The sequence below is a fragment of the Octopus sinensis genome, linkage group LG6, assembly GCF_006345805.1.
Source record: "Octopus sinensis linkage group LG6, ASM634580v1, whole genome shotgun sequence".
Classification (NCBI taxonomy): domain Eukaryota; kingdom Metazoa; phylum Mollusca; class Cephalopoda; order Octopoda; family Octopodidae; genus Octopus; species Octopus sinensis.
In genome coordinates, this window is record NC_043002.1 from 118,448,761 (window position 1) to 118,475,579 (window position 26,819).

Here is a 26,819-nt window from a genome sequence, read left to right on the forward strand (position 1 = left end):
GAGAAATAATATGCAATACGAGGCGAAGCTGAAAATAGTAATAATAATAATAATAATAATAATAATAATAAGCAAACTTTCGACCGAGGATCAAAGGGACAATACTAATACTAATAATAGTAATAATAATAATAAATAATAAACAGCTCAACCACAACATTAGATTAGAAAGACTCTTATCTTGCAATTTTATAAGAATGTCTACATAGTTTAAAACAAGTTTTAAATTATTAACCATCTTACTAACAATAACTCTGAGCACCTTTCCAAACTCAATCTGTCTAACACCCGTGGACATGTTTACAAAGTCAGATTTGAAATCGACCAAAGCCTTGTGAGTGGATTTGGTAGACGGGAACTGAAAGAAGTCTGTTGTATATATGTATATATATATATATGGGTGTGTATATGTTTGTGTGTCTGTGTTTGTCCTCCCAACATCGCTTGACAACCGATGCTGGTGTGTTTACGTCCCCGTAACTTAGCGGTTCAGCAAAAGCGACTGATAGAATAAGTACTAGGCTTACGAAGAATAAGTCCTGGGGTCGATTTCCTCGACTAAAGGCGGTGCTTCAGCATGGCCACAGTCAAATGACTGAACCGGTAAAAGAGTAAAAGTGATACATTTTAGAGTCAATATGACATTGGCTTAGAAGTAGAGTTTTCAAGTCAAAATGTAAATGAATCAATAAAATTAATATTTCAAGAACACCAAAGAATCTTACCATGCTACCCATATTGTAATGCCATTGAACCGCTCTGATTATCTCATCTCTAACATTTGCTCCCTTCTGTGCCATACTCCTGTGTAATGAAGGATGGTACTAGACCTGCTTGCATTCACTCCCCTTCCTTCCACTATCCTGTCCTCAATATACTTGGCAATCAATCTTTCTGTACAAAGTATCAACATCACTTCTCTTCTTTTTCACCCCCACCCCAATCATTTTGCTTTTACTACCACACTCTTGTTCCTTTTACCCGTTCACTCTGGTTTTCTTTTATCCCTCTATTTGCTATTCATCCTCTTGGTTACATTGCATTAAGCAAACAAGTACAGCATAAAGTAGTGTGAACTCTTCAGTCTTCCAGGGTAAAAGGCAACCTCACTAGAACTGGTGCTATGATAAAATGAACCTGCTACATTTTGTAAAGTAAGTCATAATCAAGCAGAGGCAGTATAGACTCAAAAGAACCTTTTAGTTTGTGAAGGACATGATAACCTTTCTTGTGCTGATGCCATGGTAAAATGCACCAAATATGATTTGAATAATGGGTGGAATGTTCCGTGCATGATCGAAACCAGTGTTGCCTTACTGGCACTTGTGCCGGTGGCACGTGAAAAAACATTTGAGCAAGGTCATTGCCAGTGCCTCTGGACTGGTTCCTGTGCAGGGAGCACATAAAAAACACCATTTGAGCTTGGCCATTGCCAGTACCACCTGACTGGCCCTTGTGCTGGTGGCACATAAAAGCACCCACTACACTCTTGGAGTGGTTGGTGTTAGGAAGGGCATTTAGCTGTAGAAACCTTGCCAGATCAAGATTGGAGCCTGGTGCAGCCATCTGGTTCACCAGTCCTCAGTCAAAACGTCCAACCCATGCTAGCATGGAAAGCAGACATTAAACAATGATGATGATGATTGTTATAAAGAAAGCCAGCCAACAATTCAAACAAAATCAAAAATGAAATATAGAAGTCATACATAGTCCTCTGACCCTTCTATGTGGGTAGTAACTCTGAATAAGAATTGAACCATTCAACTAATGTCAGCATAGAAAGCAGAAACAAAATGATGATGATAGTTATAATATGAGGAAAGTACTATAAAAATTTTAGATGTGGGTATTAGATTGGGTATTTGACAAAGCAATTTGGAAGTTGACTGGCTGTCGTGTGTGTGCTGATAATAATGGTAGTGGCCTAAACTGAAATACACCAATGAACTTACACTTGCATGACAAAAGACTCCATTTGCAAAGGATTCCTAAACAATTTTGCAGTTATGGAATAGCTTGTTTAGTTATTATTTATGTTTATTTCAGTTTTCGTTTGTTATCACCAAATTTAGATGTGTAACACAAATTACCTCAGTATGCCAAACTTAGGTCACAGGAACACATTGTCGCATGCAATGGTGGAGAATATAGATCTCATGGGTCAATGAGGGAGCAGCACATGGTTGCTAAACCTATTTATAAGTAGCCAAATCTCCCTCAAAGTATACTCAACTGCCTGGGTAGAGGGAAGGACATCCAGGTGTATGTAGTCTTTGACATTCTTCTGAATGGCCAAGATGATCATTACTGAAATGCCTTTCATAATAGATCTCTTCAATCAAGGCTGACTTGGGGCTAAAGAACACCAACAAACATCAAATTTGTCCCAGAAATACCTCTGGGTATTAAGTTGAATCACAAACATGTTTGGTCACATGTCTCAATATATCTCAGTGAGGTAGAAGACATCATGACTGAGATACACACTTACTGAGGATGTCACAGAGTTACAGTAGCCTTGCTGTGTCAGCTAAGTCACAGCAACAAAAAAAAAAATGCCCTGTCACAGCTATACACAGATTTACTGTGACACAGCTCTGTCACAAAGTTGAAGCAATGAATTGCTAGATCATAGTATGTAGTAATAAGGGGTGACAGAACTATAAAGGGGAGAAAGGAGAAATGAGAAGTGCTAGAGAGTGGCAAGGAATGGGGGTGAAGGGGGAAAGAAAGAGAAAAATGAAAGGAGAAAGAGCAGAGAGAAGTGAGAAATTTAGAAAGGATGGGAGAAAGAGAAGAAAAATGAGAGAAGTATGGGGAGGGAAGAGGGTGATTTCTTGTACAGACACTGGATCATAGTTTCATTGAAGAGAATGCAGTAGGATGTTATGGCATTCATGTATTTTCCAGAGGGAAAATTTATGATATAATGATTTATATTTATCTTTCATTTTTTCTTTTATCTCTTACTTGTTTCAGTCATGAGACTGCACCACAGCTGGGACACCACCTAGAAAGGGTAGTCTGCAAGTTTGAGACTACTTTGCCATATTCCATCACCACATGACTTAAGATTAAGCAGATTTATGTTGTTAGGCCTTAGGCATAAATTGGGTTTAAGTGAGCATATCTGAGTGAAAATTACAATTTTAGATCTATTACCAAAAACAATTTTTTGTTGCTTAAGCATGTATAAAATATTCTTTGTTTCAAATAGCTTGATAATTAATCATTTTGTTACATTTCTAGACATGCTAAAACAGGTAATTTGAAATTTTCTTGTACCTAAGCATTCCACAAGTTGAAGAGATTTAATATTTTCAGTAGTGGCTTATGAAGTACAGTTGAAATATCAGGGAGATTATACAGTAATCTGAAACTGACATAGAATTAGAATATTTGCTGAAAACTGTTTGAAAAGTGAGAATATCTGAATTTTGGAAAAATTCATCTGAGCATTTGTGTTAGGACAGTCTTAGATTTCTCAATAGCTTTGGTGTTAGGACTTGCTTTTAGTTTAGTTTCAGGTCTACATAATGACATGTTTAAAGGTGAAAATTTCTCAACATTTTTATGCAATTGTCTAGTATCTTCATTTAAAACCATTGGACACACCTAGAAATATATGAAATTATTCATATTTGAAATTTTAGTTTAAAATGTTTTTCAGGGCTGTCTGTTTAATGCTCAATGCAAACATAGCAAAAACTCTTGTTAATGTTTCAACTGAAGATGTCATAGACACTAATTTCTAAACATCAGTTGTCACCCATAGCAAAATACAAAACTACTCTGAAATAGAATCAACCTCTAATCTAACATTTGGTCACAAACTAAACCTGTAACTAACCATAATGTGACCAAATGTTAGATTAAAGGTTGATTCTATTTCAGAGTAGTTTGCAACATTAACAAGAGTTTTTGCTTTAAAAAAAAGGGAGGATATCTAAAAATCCAAATGCATTAGGTTAAAGATAGTTTTAATTTTGAGATAAGTTTTGTATGGTGTTTAGTTTCAGCTTTATTGGGGTAAGTATTAAATTACATTTATGTAGAATTAGGTTTAGGTTCAAGGTTAAGATCAGAATTAAAGTAAGTGAAGGTTTATGGTTTTTGTTGATCTTAAGGATATGGTAAAGTTTATGAGTAAGAGTAGGGTTGGGCTTAGTCTTGTCTTCAAATGTACTTTTAGGCTAAAATAATTTCTTTTAGAAATTGGAAATGTTAACTAAAACATATCTGAAAGGAAATCAAAATTTTAGATCTCGTTGAAACAATTGTGAATTGTTAAAGTGGGAATTTTCATAGTTTCAAAGCAGGTATGAAAATTTCTCTTATTTCAGATATCTTGAGAATTATTCCATTTCACTTGAAATGTGTTCACATCTACAGGAGATTGAAAAATCATCTTGTTTCAAATCTACAAAGGAAATTTGTTAGATTCTACTTTAGAAAATATAGAATGTGTACAAATGGTAATCAACAATCAAAAGCTTTTGTTCAACTGCAGAAAATACAGAAAGTATACAAATTATTATTTTGGAATTTTGTCTTCCCTCAGTGTACTTTAAAATTTCCCTACCCTTTTAGATTACACAAACTTTAAAACTAAGCATCATCTTCAGCATAACAGTAAGTGTAGAGGAACTCTAATCCAATACTTAAAGCTAAATTTAAATCCATAAATGAAAACCAAATTCCATTTCAAACACAACTTAACTCTTTCACTCAAAACAACTCTTGCAACATCATCCTAGGTTAGCATTTGATTTCTGTGTAGTTTTATTTTGTGTTGGGGGTGCAAAGTTTCGTTTTTACATTTGATGGTTGTAGGCCATCGGAAATGTTATGAATCTTTTCATTGTTATCACTGATTGGAAATTAAATAACATGCAATAATTTCCAACTTATTTTTATAATCTCTTAGAATGTTTTTGTGTTCATTACATTATGGAAGCTTTAAAGATAAGGTGCAGACTATTGTTAGGTTCAATATATTTTAGCAATAACAACTAGGACTAAGTATTAGGTTTGGTATTGTCTTAAAGGTTTAAGGTGAGCCTTAGGAATATTATAAGTTTTGAGGGTAAGCATTATATCATGTCATCCCATAAGTTCTATCTGATTTTCCCTTTTTTTAAATTGAATGAAATTTAAATGTATTTTACAATGTCAAATGGAATTTAAAAAATTATTTTTATGCATTTGTGTACATTTAAACTAATTAAATATTATTTTACAGAATAACAGAATTAAAATTTCTTTGATTAAAACCCTTTCTAACATGGAAGTATCCAAAGAGCTATGTGTATAAAAAAGGAAACTCTGCAGCCAAAGTGACTCAGAACATACACTCAGTTTATGGGAAAGAATGCTTGAATGAAAGAACTTGCAGAAGATGGTTTGCAAAATTCAGAAGTGGAGATTTCAGCCTTGAAGATGAAGATCAAACAGGATGTTCAGTTGAGTTTGATGATAAGCTCCTTGAGACATTACTTGACGAAAATCCTACTTTATCAGTTGAAGAATTAGTAATAAAGCTTAGTTCAAACCATACATTTTCATTGTCATCTTCAACAACTTAAAAAATGGGTGCCTAATGAATTATCCAAAAGCAACTGCAAATCCCGAGTTGACATCTACTCTTCTCTCCATTCTTGTGAACTCATTTCACTCTTTTTGGATAGACTTGTGACTGGTAATGAAAAATGGATCTTCTATCGAAATGTTAAACATCGTAAACAGTGGCTTGGCAAAAGGAAAAAAGCTCAACCACAACTGAGAAGAGAACTTCATGAGGAAAAGGTTCTTCTCTCTATCTGGTGGGATTGCAGAGGAATAATTCACTTTGAATTGTTACCACCTAATGCAACAATCAATGTTCAAGTCTACTGTCAGCAATTAGAGCGTTTGAACCAAGCTTTGAAGAAAAAAAGACCCATTTTAGTGAATAAAAAGGAGTGATGTTTCATCAGGACAATGCGCAGCCCCACACTGCAAAGATCGCATCACAGAAAATCGAAGAGTTTGGTTGGGAAAAAATTCTTCATCCACCTTATTCTCCCGACCTTGCTCCTTCAGACTACCATTTGTTTCGTAGTTTACAGAATCATTTGGGGGACATAACTTTCGCAAGCCTGTGGGAGGTTGAAACTGACATTTCAGAGTTCTTCGCTTTGAAACCAAAAGAGTTTTACATTGATGGGATTAAAAAGCTTGTAAATAGATGGAAGGAAGTCATAGATAATCAGGGAAAGTACATTGATGATTAGATTTCAATTAAATATAATATTTGATCACTTGTTTTCTTCATCCAAAATTCAGACAGAACTTATGGGATGACCTGATGGTTAAGATTTATTATTTACAAATGATAATTTTCTGATTTAATGTACCTTTGTTTTTATGTTATTTTTGATGTTTGACTGTTTTGGTTGATGAGGATGAGACAAAATTTCAAAATATTTTAGTTTGAAACAGTAACAAGTGGTCAAATCTTTTGTGTTTCAAGTTCTATATATATCACTTTAAAAAAAGCAGTATCTAAAAATCAAAATGTGTTAGGTTTGAGGCTAGGTTTTGGATATTTCATTTCTTCTATCACATTGCTCTCTCTCTCTCTCTCTCTCTCCTCTCCTTTAGTTAGTTCTCTCCATGCCATAAGGCCACAGCACAGACTCTCCAACTAGCTGTTTTCTGGTAAGAAAGTAATTTTGTCTTTTTTTGTGTGAAATAAAAGTTTTTTTTTTCATACAAAGAATGAACTTTAATCAATTCTATATTTTCCATTTTGTTCGATGACCTTTTGCCGTCTTTCTGGCAACTTCATGATTCTGCACTCATAGAACTTCTGGTCCTTATCAGCCCAAAACTGAAGCACGTGTGATTTCAGGTCATCATCATTATTGAAATTTTTTTCATCACAACCCAACCAAGCACCAATAATTTTTCCCAAATTAGCAAAGATGTGAGTGGTCTTGCATTGTCATGGTGAAATTCGATTCCTTTACGATTTGCCAAATCCGGCTGTTTTCCTTTGATTGCTTCCTCCAGTTTCATTAGTTGTTGACAGTAAACATCTGAACTGATCGTTTGGTTCTTTGAAATCAGCTCAAAATACATAACACCTTTGTAATCTCACCGAATTAACCGCATGACCTTTGTTTGATGCAATTCAGCTTTCAATGTGCTTTGTGCTGGTTCATTACGCTTGGACCATGATTGTTTTCGATTAATGTTATTTATGTGAAATCCAAATATTGAGCTTCTTAACGAGACATTTTAAGTGATTTTCAATTGTTGCATGTGATACATTTAACCTCTCTGCAATCTCTCGCACAGTTATATGACAATCAGATTCAATTATGGCTTTGATTCGGTCATCATCAATTTCAGTAGGTCTACCAGCATGTTGGTAATTTTTGAAGGAAAAATCTCTAGAACGGAATTTTTAAAACCATTTCTGACATGTGTGTTCTGTTAAGCAATCAACACCATAAACTTCACATATCTCTTTGTGAGCCTCAGCCGCTTTCTTGCCTTTACGGAATTAAAAAAGTAAAATATGGCGAAAATATTTGTTTTTGCACTCCATGTTAAAATTGACACTGAACTAACAGCTGTAAACAAAATTACATGCAATTTGCTTCGAAAGAAAGCTAAAAGTAATGGCTATCAAATGTCAAAAGGAAAAAAAATATCACAACGTTGGCAAAAGTCATTAAAAAAAATCGTAACTCTATTTGCTAAAAACGAAATTACTTTCTTGCCAAACCAATACATCCTTGAAAATGTAGCTCAGCAAAATTTCATAAAAAATTAAGCATTTTTCATAAAGTCATGAGGATGCAAAGTCAAAAGGGGCACAAAACTTTAAGCATACTAACTTTTGTTTTCAACTCAGTGTATTTGGGTTTAAAATGTAGAACGTTTCCATGAAGTATTTTCCTTTCAATCATCATCATCATCATCATCATCATTTAACGTCCGCTTTCCATGCTAGCATGGGTTGGACGGTTCAACTGGGGTCTGGGGAGCCCGAAGGCTGCACCAGGCCAGTCAGATCTGGCAGTGTTTCTACAGCTGGATGCCCTTCCTAACGCCAACCACTCCGAGAGTGTAGTGGGTGATTTTATGTGCCACCGACACAGGTGCCAGACGAGGCTGGCGAACGGCCACGCTCGGATGGTGTTTTTTATGTGCCTCCGACACAGGTGCCAGGCGAGGCTGGCAGACGGCCACGCTCGGATGGTGTTTTTATGTGCCACCGACACAGGTGCCAGATGAGGCTGGCAAACGGCCACGATCGGATGGTGTTTATTACGTGCCCACAGCACGGAGGCCAGTCGATGCGGTACTGGCTACGGCCACGTTCGGATGGTATTCTTGTGTGCCACCGGCACTGGTACCACAAAGATACAAATTCCATTGATGTTCATCTATTTTGATTTGTTTTGATTTTCACTTGCCTCAACAGGTCTTCACAAATGTCGCAAGAAGGAAGGTATGCACAGGTGGACTGACTACGTCCCAGGTAGGGGCCACGGGTTATGGCCTGACTAGTCTTGCTGGGTCTTCGGATGGTGTTTTTATGTGCCACTGACATAGGTGCCAGATGAGGCTGGCGAACAGCCACGATCGGATGGTGTTTGTTACGTGCCCACAGCACGGAGGCCAGTCGGTGCGGTACTGGCTACAGCCACGTTCGGATGGTTTTCTTGTGTGCCACCGGCACTGGTACCACAAAGATACAAATTCCATTAATGTTTATCTATTTTGATTTGTTTTGATTTGATTTGATTTGATTTGATTTGATTTTCACTTGCCTCAACAGGTCTTCACAAGTGTCACAAGAAGGAAGGTATGCACAGGTGGACTGACTAAGTCCCAGGTAGGGGCCACAGGTTATGGCCTGACTAGTCTTGCCGGGTCTTCGGATGGTGTTTTTATGTGCCACCGACACAGGTGCCAGATGAGGCTGGCGAACGGCCACGATCGGATGGTGTTTGTTACGTGCCCACAGCACGGAGGCCAGTCAATGCGGTACTGGCTACGGCCACATTCGGATGGTTTTCTTGTGTGCCACCGGCACGTGCCCACAGCACGGAGGCCAGTCGGTGAGGTACTGGCTACGGCCATGTTCGGAATGTATTATAGATATTCATAACTAGCGTCCTCTATTCCTGAATATTCCTATTCTGGCTAAGTGAACAGGATATACTTCAAGGAGGCCTAAGACAAAAACATATCTGTTCACTCAAACTTCTATTGCCTCTGTCAGTGATTCCTAACCATTTTGCGGGAAACCATGCACTTGTTACAGTTAACTTCTGGGTTTAATTTATTGGTGCATCAACAAAACTGTGACTCTGGGGAAGAAGTACAGACGGAAGTGGTAATTTTTCACAATAAAACACGATGTAGACTGCGATATTTTCTTATTCTCTTATATGTTTCAGTCCAGTGTAGCCATGATGGAGCACTGCCATTGTAATCATCTTTCCACTTTCCACCTTCTGGTGAAGGATGGAGTTCGATGCTACTGCCCTCTTTTGAGTTTCTTGCTTTGATATTGGCTCATCCGGGATCTCGGCGAGCCAGAGGTCAAGTTCACATTTGAAAACGTCTACATTCACTCGATGGAGGCTCCTCAGATGCTTCGGCAGACAGTTAAAACCAAGTTATTGCAGTACATCGTCCTTGCTCGGCAAGGGCTGGTATAGCTCTTTATTACAGTATACTCTATACTGGTACCAGTATATTAATTGTTGACTGCGGCCATGCTGGAGCACCGCCTTTAGTCGAGGAAATCGACCCCCAGGACTAGTACTTATTCTATCGGTCTCTTTTGCCGAACCGCTAAGTTGTGGGGACGTAAACACACCAGCATCGGTTGTCAAGCGATGTTGGGGGACAAACACATATATATATATACATATATACGACGGGCTTCTTTAAGTTTCCGTCTACCAAATCCACTCACAAGGCTTTGGTCGGCCCAAGGTGCCAAGCAGTGGGACTGAACCCGGAATCATGTGGCTGGTAAGCAAGCTACTTGCCACACAGCCACTCCTGCGCCTATAGTTAAATAAAATAGAAAATAAAATCTTAAAAATATACTCATCGGGCACCAAAAAGTTCTCGTCCTGGTCTGAGTTGTCGCAAGATTTCGAGTTGTCTCCCATATTTAATTCCTTTATTTCGGGAGGAAGTTGTTCTCGCTGCAGTTTTGTTATGGAACCGACTGCAATGGACATGTGAGACAATTAATATCTATTGAGTAGGTAGAAAACTTCCCTGGGGGTCATTTCTCTGCGGCAATATTGTTGATTTGTAACGATGGCTCTAAGTCCAGTGCGAGAAAGCAGCAAACACGGGTAAACGTTGAAAGGAATTAAGTATTTGGGTAAATATAAGTTGAGTCCCCTTCATTCTCATGGCTGGGCATTATTGGATTGTTTTCCTACCGATACTTTCGGTTTTCATCGATGCTTTTAACATTGACAAAGAAAAATGTATGAATGAATCTTGTGGAGCGTATAAACCATACAGTCCATTAATTCTTTGTTCCTATCTGTGAGTATAAACACTTCCTTGAAGGAAAATGTGCATTTTTTTCCCTCTTAATTTCGTTTTCATTTAAATCTTTTATTTAATCAGTTTCTGTACTCCAGTAATTCCGTTCCGGTTTAATAAAACATAATAAATATTAAGATTTCAAAATGTATAATGCTCGGTTAAGGGTCACCACAAGCTTCTGTGGTTTCTTGTATTTCTGTAAATCGGTCGCGACCCCAACTCACCGAAGCCGAGGGAAATTATATTTAATAATGATTAGACAATTAAAAAGAAAACTGTATATATTCGGATGTGTGGTAATATAAACAATGCTGGCTGGTGACGATTCTTTTTTAAAGATCATTGTGAAGAATTCATGCGAAAGCAAAACATTAAAACCGACCTCAAATGAAACAAACAATCCATTGTCCTACATTTCATCTACAAAACAACTTGGTTAATCTGAACGAATCGAATAACTGTTTACCAATTGGTTATGGTTATTTCGCGGGTCTCATACTCTTTAATAAAAAAAAAAATCATCGAAAAAATAAATTCGTTCATAAAACACATCTACAGGGAAATGACAACTTAAACATGACCACCAGGTCGAAAGCTGAAATTGAAAACTGTCGACCAAGAGTGGACTTGGAATACCTATTTCTTTATTACCCACAAGGGGCTTGATCATTTCCTATGAAGGTTGTCGCACCTACCATAAGTCAGCTAGTGTTGATTGTTTTAGCCATATTCACAAAGGCTTTTTGATACCTTTTTTGGCGACACTTTTCCTTTTATGGAGATACATTAGGTTGTGATTTTGAACAAGGAAAATCTAAGAGCTATGGTTCAAAACCCAGCAGGGACCTCGCTACAATAGTCCTCTTGCAGTGATTTTGTTATGCTACAAACGAAATGAAAATAGGCAATAAAAAATTTTTTTTAGCAATTAAAACGAGCAATTACATTACAGAAAGCTTAAGTGCATAAAAGTTGGCAATATCCACAAAATTCCACAAAGTAGTCCAATATACTTATAGAATGTTGGACCACAAAAATTAGAATTTTACATACTAGTAATGTCTTTCTTTAGGAACAATATCTTTGTGTGCTGAGAATGTCTCTATGTATAGATGAATTTGATGTTGTGTGTGGAAATATTGTTGGCTGTATTTGCATTAGTGGAAGCTTTTTAAATTCAGTCAATAGGGTGAGACAAACTGTGAAGAGCAGGAATAAGCTGAGTGTCTGTGTTAAGCAGGCACAAAAGGTCATTGATGAATAGTAGAAATATGTCACCAAATATGCTTTGTGGAAGCAGGCATAGAAACAAGATGGAATTCTAAAGTACTAACACAGATTTCCATGGTTGTAATAGTTTTTCACCCAAATCTTTCTCTATAGGAGTATTAGGATAAGGCATCGTCGTTGTCGTCATCATTTCTATGCTGGCATGGGTTGGACTGAGGACTGGCAAGCCAGAAGGCTGCACCAGGCTCTGATATGATCTGGCAAAGTTTCTACAGCAGGATGCCCTTCCTAACGCCAACCACTCCGAGAGTGTAGTGGGTGCTTTTTACGGTCCATCAGCATGAGGGCCAGTCTCATGGTACTGGCAATCACCATGTTCAAATGGTGTTTTTAACGAGCCATCGGCATGGAAGCCAGTCAGGCGGAACTGGCAAAGACCACGCTCAAATGGGGATTTTTATGTGCCACAGGCATGGGTACCAGTCAGGTGGAGCAATAATTTGAACCCTTAATATAATGAATGTACACAGTAGACTATCCTACAAAATCACGGCACCTAATTTCCTTTGCAGAATGGTTATCTTATGAAGAACATAAGTTAATGTCTAATGTGATACGAGTCAGTTTCAAATGCTTCAAGGACAAACAAAACAAAAAAACCCTAAAGATTGCCAGGAATGCTGAGTAAATTGTAAAAATCCCACCAATTTATTTGTCAGAAGCATCCCCCAATGGAGAAAGGGGATGCATCTGATATCAGTAAGTTAAGAAAGTAGCCTTGCATAATTTTGACATGCTAAAAATAGCAGCCAATGTATCCCCATACCCAGTTTTTTATAAGGTAAAGCCCTAAATTATTAATTGACACATTATTAATTATCTTATAACAGCAATGCCTCGAAAAATCATGGATTAAATGGAAAAATGTGAGCATGAAAAGTAATACTCTTAAGATTATAAACCTAGAAAAGTACAGGACAAGTTATTACACCTGTAAAAGTATAGGACAAACTATTACTTCAAGTAAAGTAAAGAATAAGAAACTTTTTGCTTAAAACATTGCAGCTAAAATTAAAATTTGAATATTAAAACTTATTTTATTATAGTTTACAAATAACACTATACTTATTTAAATAGAATTTGGCTAATTTACTGCCTACAGAAAAAAGTAGCTAATTAGACAAACTTACAAATTAACTGAACAGTTTTGTACAATAAATTTAAAAGATGAGAACTGTAAAGTGTGATAAATTAGAAGAACTGGCATTCTTTGTTGCAATATTTTAAGTAAAAAGTTTCTTATTCTTTACTTTACTTGAAGTAATAGTTTGTCCTATACTTTTACAGGTGTAATAACTTGTCCTGGACTTTTCCAGGTTTATAATCTTAAGAATATTACTTTCCATGCTCACATTTTTCCATGTAATAATTAATGTGCATTACTTGACACTACAAGGTTGGCGTCATTTATTGAGTAAAATGTAAGAAAAGAAAAGTGAAAGTAGAAGAGAGCCAACTTGTTAAGACAAGTGGTGTTGATTCCTCTACACCTCTGAGTGGCTCTCAGGCTTGAGGTTGAATTTGTCAGTTTTTATAGTCGCAAACTGCCTTTCTAGAATTTTTAGCAAAACTGTTTAGTGGGAAAACTCATACACTTTATATGAAGGTTGCTGCATCTACCACAATATGTCAGCCAGTGCTGATTGGTCAAGTCATATTCATGTACGTTTTAATCTCTATGGTGACATTTTGCCTTTTATAATAATGCATTTGGCTGTGGTTCTGAACTGGGAAAATTTAAGAGCTAATGGTTTAAAACTCAGCAGAGTTCTTGCTGTACACTTATGCATAGACTGTATGCAACCTACATTAACCTTGTAGCCTGAGTAATAAAAGCACCATTAATTTGTATAGGCATACATATCTACAGTCATATATATATATATTATAAATATATAATGCAATATTAGCATCAAGCAGTGTAGAGAAAACATTTCTCTTATTCTTTTATTCTTAAAGGTGTGAAAACATCTTGTTTGTTCAGTGTCGCCATCTATCAGGAATCCCAAACATTGATGTTTTGAGCTTCTTGGCTCTTGTCAATGGGATGTACCTAAGACGGGCAACTCTGAACAAACTTATAAAGCAATAGCTTTATATAAGGTACATCCTATTGACAAGAGCCAAGAAGCTTGAAACATCGATGTCTGGGATTCCTGATGGATGGCGTCACTGAACAATCAGGGTATTTACATGCCTTTTTCCTGTAAGAGAAATATTTTCTCTATGGTAACTGCAGTGAATTTGCCTTTTAGCAGTTGAAATATGTCACAAATGTATTTTAACTAACCTAAATTTTGCTTATACCTAAACACTGCTTGGTGCTAACATTTCATTATTTTCTACAATCGGGCAATCTACCAGTCAACGTTGATTGTATTTTACATAAAGCTATTGCTTTATAAGTTTATAAGTTGCCTCCCTTAGGTACATCCCATTGACAAGAGCCAAGAAGCTTGAAACATTGATGTCTGAAATTCCTGATGGATGGCAACACTGAACAAAGTGTTTTCACACCTTTTTACGATAAGAGAAATATTTTCTCTACAGTAACTGCAGTGAATTTGCCTTTTAACAGTTGAAATATGTCACAAACATATTTTAACTTATGTCATCATCATTATCATCTTTTAGTGTCCATTGTCCATACTGACATGGGTTGGATGGCTTCATCAGGGCTGGCAAGCTGGAAGGCTGCACCAGACCCCAGTCTGACTTGGTTTGGTTTCCTTGGTGGGATACCCTTTCTAACACCAACCACTCTGAGAGTTTAATGGGTACTATTGTCACCGCCACAGGTGCCATTTATGTGACACCAGTATCTGTCAGGACTGCGATTTTACTTGACTTGATGGGTCTTCTCAAGCAAGACATAATGCCAAAGGTCTTGGTCATTGCCTCCATGAGGCCCAACACTTGAAAGGAGCTTTTCACATGTCACTAGCATCGGTCACTTGAGGCTCATCGCTTGAAAGCTGCTTTTAACATGTCACTGGCATGGGTGCCCATTGCATGATACCAGCATCAGCCATGACTATGATTTCACTTGGCTTGAAGGGTCTTCTCTAGCACATCATATTGCCAAAGGTGTTGGTCACTAGTCATTGCTTTTGTGAGGCCCAAAGTTCAAAGATCATGCTCACCATCTCAACCCATGTCTTCCTGAGTCTACCTTTACCACAGTTAGAGATCAGCACTTTACACAGCTGTCCTCATCAATATGCATCACATGACTATACCAGCACAGTTGTCTCTTTTTCACACCACATCTGATGCCTCTTATGCCCAACTTTTCTTTCAAGATGCTCACACTCTGTCAAATATGCACACTGACATTGCACATCCAGTGAAGCATACTGGCTTCATTTCTTTCAAGCCTACGCATGTCCTCGGCTGTCACAGCTCATGTTTCATCGCCCTGTAGCATAACTGTTTGCACACAGGCATCATGCAATCTGCTTTTCACTCTGAGGGAGAGGCCCTTTGTTGCCAGTAGAGGTAGGAGCTCTCTAAACTTTGCCTACTCTTATTCTCACAGCTGTGCTCTTGGAGCATCCACTTCCTCTACTAATTTGGTCACCCAGATAACGGAAGTTATCTACTACCTCTAGCTTACCCCACTGGCAGTTGATGGAGTCTATTTTCCTAAATATATATATGTCATCATCTTCATCCTTTAACGTCCATTTTCCATGCTGGCATAGGTTGGCAGTTTGACCAGAGCTGGCAAGTAGGTGAACTGCACCAGGTTCCAGTATGATTTGGTTTGGCTCCTGTGGCTGGATGCCCTTCATAGCACCAACCAATTTACAGTGTGTGCTGGGTACTTTTAATGCACATGAAGAAGGAAGATATGGAAACAAACCTTTCAGTTGGGAATAGATTTTTAGAGAAATTCTAATTGACTCATATTAGTGTAGGGAGAAATATTTGGGGACCTGTAGCGTAGGTGACAACTGAGAACTTCTATGACAGAACCTGCTTAGGGCTACAGATCAGACATGTTCCTGGAGCAGAGTCCCTACTAAGCTGAAAATGACATGATAGTGGAATGATACAGTTAATAGAGCAGTAATGGCTAAAAGACAGGCCTGGAAAAGGTGAACGGGAGGTGGTTGTAGGGAGTATTGCCAAAAGGCTAGAAGGGCAGCTATGCAACTGATATACTTGACTAAATGTGAGGCAGAAATGAAGAGGTTTGCATGTTCCTTGCTGCCTAAGGACCAAATGCATGAAGTGACAAAAGTGTAAGATAACGTATGAGAGAGAACTGAAGTATCATTGGTGAGAAGTGATTCGGGATGATTAAGGCATACTTGCTATTGGTATGGAAGACAAGAAAGTTGCGTGAAAGTGCTATCATGAAACAGGTTTAGGTAGCACTGTGTATATATATCATAATCCTCCTCCTCCTCCTCCTCCTCCTTATCATCATCATTATTTAATGTCCATTTTCCATGCTGGCAAGGTTGGATGGTTTGACAGGAGCTGACCATCTGAAGGGCTGCTCAGGCCCCCGCTCTATGTTGGCGTAGTTTCTATAGATGAATGTCCTTCCTAACACTAACCACTCTACAGAGTGTACAGGGTGCATTTATGCTGCACCAGCAAGTGGTTTTTACATGGCATCTGCACTTATGAGCCCATGAGATTAGGGATGTTCAGCAGCAGAGGGTTGCAGGGGAAAAGCCCGTATACAAGGACAACCACACTTTTATTTAGCTTGGCCCTTTGCCCGATTTCCTTCCTTTCCAAGACACTCCCACCACCCACACCTTTCCAAACTGCAGCTTTTCCTTGATACACATCTATTTTCAATCTATTTTTTTTTCGCTGTAGCTTATGATAACAGTCTCAGGTTTCTCTATTTTTTCTCAGCTGACACACTTGCTTTCTTGTCATTCAAAATATGTAATTTTATTTGAGTTTGTTCTTACAAGTAGCGAGTGTAAAAATAAAAAACATTCATAATTATCTCTTTTTTTTTTTTAATATTACATTGTTGTTTATCATAATTTAGCCTAGCATGGATTTCTAATTGTTTTAATTGTTATAATTGTCATTTCAAAATATATATTTCATTTGCTTGTAGACCAATGGAATTTCTGAATTGTAGTCCACCTCAAGATCTTGAAGAAAATGAAACTGCTCGTGAAATGTTGGGTTATGGTTGTACGAAAGTAAGAAGCTGATCACTTCCCTTGATATTCTTTTTAATAAAATTTACTAAATTTGATGTAGAAAAAATAATACAATTTAACATTTTCCCTTCTGTACCTTAATGAATTTTCATTGTTACCTGATTGCATGCACAGTCTTATATAAGTGATTCTTGTCATCCACTCTTCTTTAATGTTTGCATCTGAACATTTTTCACATGTAACATAAACTTTTATGTGGTATGTGAACAAAACCTCAATAACATCCTTGTCTCATTCAACGGCATTAAGACATATACACTACATGTACCAGGAAAACAACCAGAACATGTTGCTTTTCATTAAGAGCACTCATTGACCTTTAGTAACATCATGAATTAAAAAAAATATCAAAATCACACTTTAGTCTTTATCTGGAACTGATGAATGAATTGAGAAGAATATTATGAAATATTTTGTGAAGTAATTGATTTTATAGGAAATGCACAAAATATTGGAGAGGAGAATAAAGCTTAAAATTAGGACCTAATTGTATTTCAGATGAGTGGTAAGAAGTTTTCTTCCCAACCATATGGTTCTGGGTTCAGTCCCACTGTGTGGCACCTTGAGCAAGTGGCTCCTGGCCAATCAAAGCCTCTCAACATATGGCCACCATGCTTCCTCACTACTCCTGCTTATGATCAGAGATGCACATAGTCAGTCACTGAGGGACAGCAAATAAGTGTTATTGAGCAGAATATTTGCTGTAGCCCATCTTTTTACACCAAGACAAAACATGTATATGATAACACTTTCCATCAGTTAAGATCAGGATTTTCTGCACAATGAACTTGACATGATGAGAATTTCTGCTCGGTGGGTGCCACATCTTCTGACATCTGATTAAAAGCCCACCAAGCTGACCACATCACAAGAAAATATCACATTGTTTGTTTGAGGCAGATCCAGTTAGTTTCCTTGAATGCTTTCTAAGTGTTGTGTCCATCATTTTGAGCCAGAGACAAAGAGGCAACCCATACAGTGGAAACACCACTCCTCACCTGTTCCAGAGAAGACCAAGGTCGTTTCATCTGCAGAGAAAGTGATAGCCTCAGTTTTTTGGAATGCAAAATACATTGTCTTCATTGACTATCTTCAAAAAGGCCACACCACCAATGGAGAGTATTATGCCAAATTGTTGAGGTAGTTAGAAAAGGTTATCAAGACCAAGCGCTCAGGAAAACAGACAAAAGTGGTCTTGTTTCATCAGGACAATGCTCCAGTATACAAGTCCTTAGTTTCAGTGGCTGTTGTGCATGACTGTGGCTTTGAACTAGTTGATTACTCTCCTTGTTCTCTTGATTCCTGATTTGGCCCCATCTGACTGTCATTTGTTTCCCAACATGAAAAAATACTTGACTGGGAACCAGCATTGCAATGATGATGATGTCATATCTGCTGTTGATAGCTTTTTTGACCAAGGTGAAAGCTTCTTCACCAATCAGATTGAAGCACTGCAACACTGATGGAAGAAATGTATGGACTGCAAGGTGGGGACTATTTTGCAAACTAAACCTTATTTGGTCACATTCCATGAGAGTGTCTTTGTCAGCCAATGAACTTTTTAGCTGACCCTTGTATGATTAGAATATATTATTTTCCCATCTATTAATGCAGGAGTTTAAGAGCATTTTTATTTTTGATTCATATTTAGTGGGGCGGACGTCGTTATGAAGATGTTCAAAAGACTCATGTATGGTGTACTGCCTTAGAAGGTATTGAGTGTTTTGGTAACAGAAAATTCCTGAAGGGTGGCTTCCCATGTATCAAGTAAGTGATTATTGTTTTTTTTTATTATGAAAATATACTAATGTCTTTTGTTTGGTAAGTTATCTGATCTGAGTTAGTTTGTTGAAATCAAAACCATTGCATAAGAGTAGTTACATTTAGGACATGAACAGCATCAATAAAATGCAGTGTTTTAAAGCATTGCAATTGTAACATGTTTTAATAGAATATCATCATCATCATCATCATCGTTTAACGTCCGTTCTCCATGCTAGCATGGGTTGGACGGTTCGACCGGGGATCTGGGAAGCCAGAAGGCTGCACCAGGCTCCAGTCTTATCTGGCAATGTTTCTACAGCTGGATGCCCTTCCTAATGCCAACCACTCCGTGAGTGTAGTGGGTGCCTTTTACGTGCCACCTGCACAGGTGCCAGGCGAGGCTGGTGCTTCAACAGGTCTTTGTGTCCAAGGGAGGAAAGGCATGCATAAGTGGGCTGGGCTCACTTGTCCTGCCTGGTCTTCTCACGTACAGCATATTTCCAAAGGTCTCGGTCGCTGGTCATTTCCTCAGTGAGGCCTAAAGTTTGAAGGTCGTGCTTCACCACCTCGTCCCAGGTCTTCCTGGGTCTACCTCTTCCACGGGTTCCCTCAACTGCTAGGGATTGGCACTTTCTCACACACCTATCTTCATCCATTCTCGCCACATGACCATACCAGCGCAATCGTCTCTCTTGCACACCACAACTGATGCTTCTTAGGTACAACATTTCTCTCAAGGTACTAACGCTCTGTCGAGTAAGTACACTGACATTACACATCCATCGGAGCATACTGGCTTCATTCCTTGCGAGCTTACGCATGTACTCAGCAGTCATGGCCCATGTTTCACTGCCATGTAGCATGGCTGTTCGTACACATGCATCATACAGTCTGCCTTTTACTCTGAGCAAGAGGCCTTTAGTCACCAGCAGGTAAGAGAAAATAGATTAGCTATCTATTTAGAAGAATGTAAGCATTTTCTATTTTGAAGTTCAGCATTTTTTCTTTGAATCATATGGTCTGTTTTATGTTGCATTGACATAGAATAAGTACATAGAATATAGGAACTTGTAATTTGCATAAAGTATTGCCATATAAGGAGAATTGTATAAGAAAGTAATGAAAGTCTCTTAACTGTAAAATGTGGAGAAAAACAACTTTATTTTCAGCACGACTGTGTATTAAGAAGTTTGCTTCCCAACTACATGGTTTTAGGTTCAGTCCCACTGTCTGGCACCTTGGACAAGTGTCTTTTACTATGGACTTGGGCCAATCACAGTTTAGAATGATGAATGTGCCTCAGCAAGTAGTGATAAAAATGTATGTCTAGAAATGAAAGCTTTTGGCTTCTTGTGCTGGTGAGCACCACCTTGAAGGATTTTTTTAGTCAAACAAATTGACCCCAGGACTTACTTTTTAAGCCTAGTACTAATTCTATCGGTCTTTTTTGCTGAACTGCCAAGCTACAGGGATTTAAACACTCCAACACCAGTTGTGAAGCAGTGAGTGGGGTGGGTGTGTGACAGCAAACACACACACAAAAACACACACACAAACATATATACATACATGTATATATATATATAGGTGCAGGCTTAGCAGTGTGGTAGGAAGCTTGCTTCACCATCACATGATTCCGGGTTCAGTCCCACTGTGTGGCACCTTCGGCAAGTGTCTTCTGCTATAGCCTTGGACTGACCAAAGCCTGAGTGGATTTGGTAGATGGAAACTGAAAGAAACCTGTCATACATACATATATATTTATATATATATATATATATATATATATATATATATTGTCCCATTTTGTATTTATATATATATATATAAATACAAAATGGGACAAGAACGCAAAACATTCAAATAGACGATACAAAAAACGGACGGGTCATTCGAAGCCTCTAATCTTATATATATATATATGTATATGTTTGTGTGTCTATGTTTGCCCTGACCCCACCATCATCACTTGATAACTGATCTTGGTGTGTTTATCTCCCTGTAAAGTACTAGGCTTACAAAGAATAAGTTCTGGGGTCGATTTGTTCAACTAAAGGCAGTGCTCCAGCATGGCTGCAGTTAAATGATTGAAACAAGTAAAAACTATATATAATGGGATTCTTTCAGTTTCTATTTACCAAATTTTCTCACAAGGCTTTAGTTGGCCTGAGACTATAGTAAAAGACACTTGCCCAAGGTGCCTTGCAGTAGAACTGAACCCAGGATAATGTGGTTGGGAAAGAAGCTTCTTTGTCTTTTAAGAAGAAATTTGTTTTAAATGAAATATTGAAGTTCAAAAAATGCTTGCAAGTTTTGAAAAGCAATTTTTGCTTGAAAGTTTCTTCACAGTTTTCCCTTCTTCTTTACAGGTACAATGGTCATTACTTCCTTACAACTTTAATTTATTCCGTATTGTTGGGTTTTCTTGGAATGGATCGATTTTGTTTAGGACATACAGGTTTGTGAAAGGATTTCTTTTTAATAATTTTAAAAATTTTATCGAATTTCTTTTACATTTATTAGACAATTGTATTTCTTTATCACCATCATCACCATCATCATATGTCCACTTACCAGTTGGTTTGACCAGAACTGATAAGCTAGAGGGCTACACCAGGTTCCAGTCTGATTTGGCATGGTTTCTTATTTATTTATTGCCCACAAGGTGCTAAACATAGAGAGTACAAACAAAGACAGACAAAGGGATTAAGTCGATTACATCGACCCCAGTGCGTAACTGGTACTTAATTTATCGACCCTGAAAGGATGAAAGGCAAAGTCAACCTTGGCAGAATTTGAACTCAGAACTTAACGGCAGACGAAATACTGCTCAGCATTTTGCCCGGCGTGCTAACCACTCTGCCAGCCTGCCACTGATTTGGCAGGGTTTCTGCAGCTGGATGCCCTTCTTAATGTCAACCACTCCAAGAGTGCAATAATACCAGTAATGGCCACAACTATGGTTTTATTAGGCTTGACGAGTGTTCTCAAGCACAGAATATTGCAAAAGGTTTCAGACACTTGTCATCGCTCCTGTGACGCCTGACATTCGAAGATCATGCTACCGGCAATGGCCACAATTATGATTGACTTTCTGAAAAATATTTATCATGCATTCATATCGATTTCATTTATCTCAATGCGACATCTACAAGTTCCAGAGCTTTAACAAGCAAAACATGACGCTGTGAAACAAAGCTATACTTTTTGAATTACAAGTACAGTCCTTGAAAGGGCTTCTGTACTGTCTCCTCAGTTTCACAGAGAAAGAGTAGGTCAGCCTCAGGTTAGAGAAAATAACATTCGTCCAAGATGCTCTACAGTGGGATCTAATCCAGGATCCCATGGTTACGAAGTGGACTTTGTAACTGTTCTGCTATAGTGTTTATATGTATATGTGTGTGTGTGTGTGTGTGTGTGTGTGTATGCATGCCTTCCTGCCTGCCTGTCTGTCTGTGAGTCAGTCAGTTTATTTCAAGATTTCTTACCAATAGTGAAAGAACCGGTTTCTAACCTAGATCCAAGGTTCCTTCATTGGAATTTCAACATCAACAACAAGGTATTTTTGTTTGTATGTGTGTGTGTGTGTGTGTGTGTGTGTGTGTGTATGCGTATGTACGTGTGTGCAGGGTGCAGATTTGTATGTTTTATGTATGTATTCTCATGCATATAGTTGCATATCTAGACATGCTCATATATATTTAAATGATAAACTTCTGGAAAGTTTTACAGATTTTACAGTTTCAGTGAATGATTGGATCTGTAGTCTTCGAATTAGCTTTCTCCTCTCTGGATTTGAGAAGCCTAATTTCTCAAGATTGTTACATATCCCAGAGCCCCAATAATTACAGGTATAAACCTGAACTTGTAATCTGGATAGAATAACTGCAGATTTCAGCATAGTTTTTCTCGTTTTCACTGATCTTCAGCTTTGTGTAAATAGCCGCTGGGCAGCTAATTTCCACAACTGTGCACAGTCTCTCTTCCTTGCCCCAAATCATTATATCAGGTCTGTTGTGCTTACATTTTATTGAGATCTTCAACGGTACATTCCACCAGTATTCCTTTTTATTATGGGTGGCTATGGCTTCTACCATATTGTGTGTTCTTATTTCTTTGTCCTTGGGATTATCCTTCTGACTGATTTCATTATAAAGTGTCCTAGCTACAATGTCATGTCTCATCGGTAGATAATACCGTGATGACATTTCTGGACAGCTGCTTATGATGTGGGTGATATCTTCAGTGTGAACTCCACAAAGTTTGCATCAGTTGTCACATTTTACTGCATCTCTATCCCTTTTGTGCATTAGGTATTTGGTTGATATTTCCTGTTCCTGGATTGCAAGCGCATGCCCTTCATGATAGCCTGCTTTGATGTTCGATGTTACTATCATCATGGAGCTTTCTACTAACATATCCATGCATAGTCTTCTGCTCATATAGGCTCATCCATTTATCTGATGATATGTTGTGGTAACATACCTGTAACATTCCTTGTCAGATCCAGGGGAAACAGTCAAATTATTGATGGAGATGCTACTAGTCTGGTTTATAGTTTTCCCCCTTTTCACAACCATATAACAACATTTATCTTAACCAAACTCCAACCCTACATCCTTTGAAAATGTTGTAATTAGGTCAAGGCTCTTTTTCATCTCATGCATATTCTTTGCTTAGTTTTAAATCATCCACAAAGAAACAGTGTGTAATTTTGGTATTTCTGTTTCCTTGTGAACCAGTGAGATAGTTACGTAGGTAGGTACGTATACATGTATATATATATATATATATATATATATATATACACCGTAAATCCTCGAATATAGTCCGCTCCTGAGTATAATACTCAGGGGATTTTTAGGGGGCTGTACCTCTGAAAAACCTAAACCTTGTGTATAAAACACACTCCTTCTCTAACTTAAGTCATGCGTAATTAAGCCAGCAGCACCTAGTTGAACAAATACTTCCATGCATGCATAATACAATAATGGTGATGTTCTTAACTGTTATATGGGAATGTAAATGTGTTTGCAAATTGTTTTTGTTACATGTTATTCTGTGTTCTGAATACTTTTATTTTAATAAATGATGCTCATTGCAAGTTACGGATGATTCTTTTATGACTTCATTGCTTTCAGGCTTAGCTTAATGTATTTTCACATTCGACATCACAAAATGTGTCTGAATAAACATTGCCGAACAGCAAATAGAGACTTGGACATTGCTTAGAAAATATTTAATATTTTTAACCTCGTATATAGTACACACTAGGGATTTTGACCTTCAAATTTTTGGAAAAAAATGCAGATTATACTCGAGGATATAGAGTATAATAGTAATGGTAAGACAACAAAAGAATGAATGAGACCTCAATATTATGTAAGTATATATTATATATATATATATATATATACTTATATATATATATGTATGTATATGTATATATGTCATCATCATCATCGTTTAACGTCCGTTCTCTATGCTAGCATGGGTTGGATGGTTTGACTGGGGTTTGGGAAGCCAGGAGGCTGCACCATGCTCTAGTCTGATCTGGCAGTGTTTCTGTAGCTGGATGCCCTTCCTAATGCCAACCACTTCGTGAGTGTAGTGGGTGCTTTTTACATGCCACCAGCACAGGGGCCAGAAGAGGCTGGCAATGGCCATGATCAGTTGGTGCTTTTTATGTGCCACTGGCACGGGGATCATGACTACATTTGATTTTCGTTTTGATGTTGATGTACTTGACTGAATAGGTCTTCTCAAGCACAGCATGTTGCCCTGTGATCCAAAGTACTTTTTGAATGGGCTGGGGCTGGTTATGTGAAACTGGTGTAGGATACAGCTGTGAGCTCACTTTATTTACTGGGTCTTTGCAGTCCCAGTATATCTCCAGAGGTCTTGGTCTTTTGTCATTGCCTCTGTGAGGCCCAACATTCAAAGGTCATGCTTCACCACCTCATTCCATGTCTTCCTGGGTCTATCTCTACCCCAGATTCCTTCAACTGTTTCGGAGTGGCACTTCTTCATACACCCCTCCTCAGCCATCTGTAGTACATGATCGTACCAGCACAAACATCTGTCTTGCATGCCACATCCAATGCTCCTTATATCTGACATTTCTCTCAGAGTGCTTACACTCTGTCGTGTGTGCACACTGACATTACACATCCAGCGGATCATGTTAGCTTCATTTCTATCGAGCCTACGCATGTCCTCAGCAGCCATGGCCCATGTTTCACTGCCATGAAGCATGGCAGTTCGCACACATGCATCATATAATCTACCTTTCACTCTGAGAGAGAGGCCCTTTGTCACCAGTAGGGGTAGAAGCTTTCTAAACTTTGCCCAAGCTATTCTTAGTCTAGTGGTAACACTCTCTGAGCATCCACCTCCACTACTAATTTGGTCACCTAGGTAGCGGAAGCTATCAACTACTTCTAGTTTCTTGCCCTGGAATGTGATGGAATCTGTTTTCGGAGCATCTGTGGTGTTTATTGCCCCTGTGCATCTGCCGCGCATGGAAGCTATCTTCCCAGTTAATCTTCCTTTGATGTTGCTGCACCTCTTATGTGTCCATAGTATACACTGGATACATCTTATGGAGTTTCTACCTACACCTTTTGTACAGATTGAGCAGGGCCACCTACCTGAAGGGGTGTATGATGTGTTCACCTTCCTACTTACTAGAACTTTGGTCTTTGCAACATTAACTCTAAGGCCTTTCGATTCTAAACCTTGCTTCCACACCTGAAATTTCTTCTCTAGTTCTAGTAGTGATTCAGCTATGAGGGCCAGGTCATCAACATAGAGGAGCTCCCAGGGGCAACCTGTCTTGAATTCCTCTGTTATTGCCTGGAGGACTATGATGAATAAAAGGGGACTGAGGGCTGATCCTTGGTGGACCCCTACTTCTACCTGGAATTCTTCACTATACTCTTTGCCAATCCTAACCTTACTAATGGCCTCACTGTATAGGGCCTGTACAGCCCTTATTAGCCATTCGTCAATCTCCAGTTTCCACATTGTCCACCAGATAAGGGACTGAGGGATCCTGTCAAAGGCTTTCTCCAAGTCCACAAAAGCTAAGTATAGGGGTTTATCTTTGGCTAGGTATTTCTCCTGTAATTGCTGCACCAGGAATATAGCATCAGTGGTGCCTCTACCTGGCACAAAACCAAACTGCATCTCATCTAAGCAGACTCTCTCCCTAATGAGATGAACTATGACCCTCTCCATGACCTTCATCACCTGATCCAGCAGTTTGATACCCATGTAGTTATTTCTATCTAAAGCATCACCTTTACCCTTGTAGCAGTTGACTATGGTGCTGCTACGCCAGTCATTGGGTATGACTCCATCATGAACTACTTGGTTTACAATGCTGGTGACTAGGCCATAGCCCACACCACCAGATATTTTAAGCATCTCAGCAGTGATTCCTGATCGGCCGGGGGCTTTTCCTGGCTTCATATCCTTAATTGCTGTCTATTCAGATAGCTGGTCCCTCTACTGGGTCAACATTTGGCAGGTTCTCCTTCTCCCATTCATTCTCCACGTTCAGCAGTTTCATAATGGCTTCACCAAGCCTCTTTCTTTTCCGAAACATTAAAAGCAAGTGCACCATCATCCATGTGGACACATTTCTCTCCTGTGACATCACAATTTTCTCTCACACACTGTCTTTCAATCTGAAATATTTCAGTTCTTTGGTCCTCACATCGCTGGACATTGGCAAACTTCTTCTTTTCTCCTTCACCATTGGCTATGTATACCTGCCGCCCAGCCTCCCTTTTGGCTACCTGGTACAGTTCTCTGCTACGCCCACCCTTCCAGGCTTTCCAGGCATGTTTCTTTGCTCTAATGGCTTTGTCTACTGTACTATTCCTCCACCACATTACTCTAGGTCTGGAAGGGACTTTGCACCACCCACAGGCTTGGTCTGTGGCACTCAGCAAGCTGTCCCGTAGGAATTTCCAGCTACCT

General features: G+C 38.5%; 1 protein-coding gene across 2 annotated transcripts in view; it reads left to right on the forward strand.

Moving 5' to 3' along the window:
• Positions 1 to 10,190: 10,190 nt before the first annotated feature.
• LOC115213010 (TM2 domain-containing protein CG11103) overlaps positions 10,191 to 26,819 on the forward strand; it is a 65,887-nt gene continuing 49,258 nt past the window's right edge. The window contains exons 1-4 of one of the 2 annotated variants that reach the window (XM_036504302.1): positions 10,191 to 10,405; positions 16,961 to 17,048; positions 18,721 to 18,836; positions 21,203 to 21,291. In XM_036504302.1, coding sequence (XP_036360195.1) covers positions 16,965 to 17,048; positions 18,721 to 18,836; positions 21,203 to 21,291 — 289 coding nt within the window. In that variant the 5' untranslated portion in view covers positions 10,191 to 10,405; positions 16,961 to 16,964. Of the gene's footprint in view, positions 10,576 to 16,960; positions 17,049 to 18,720; positions 18,837 to 21,202; positions 21,292 to 26,819 lie in introns of both variants that reach the window. The other variant, XM_029781907.2, reaches the window with a different exon arrangement.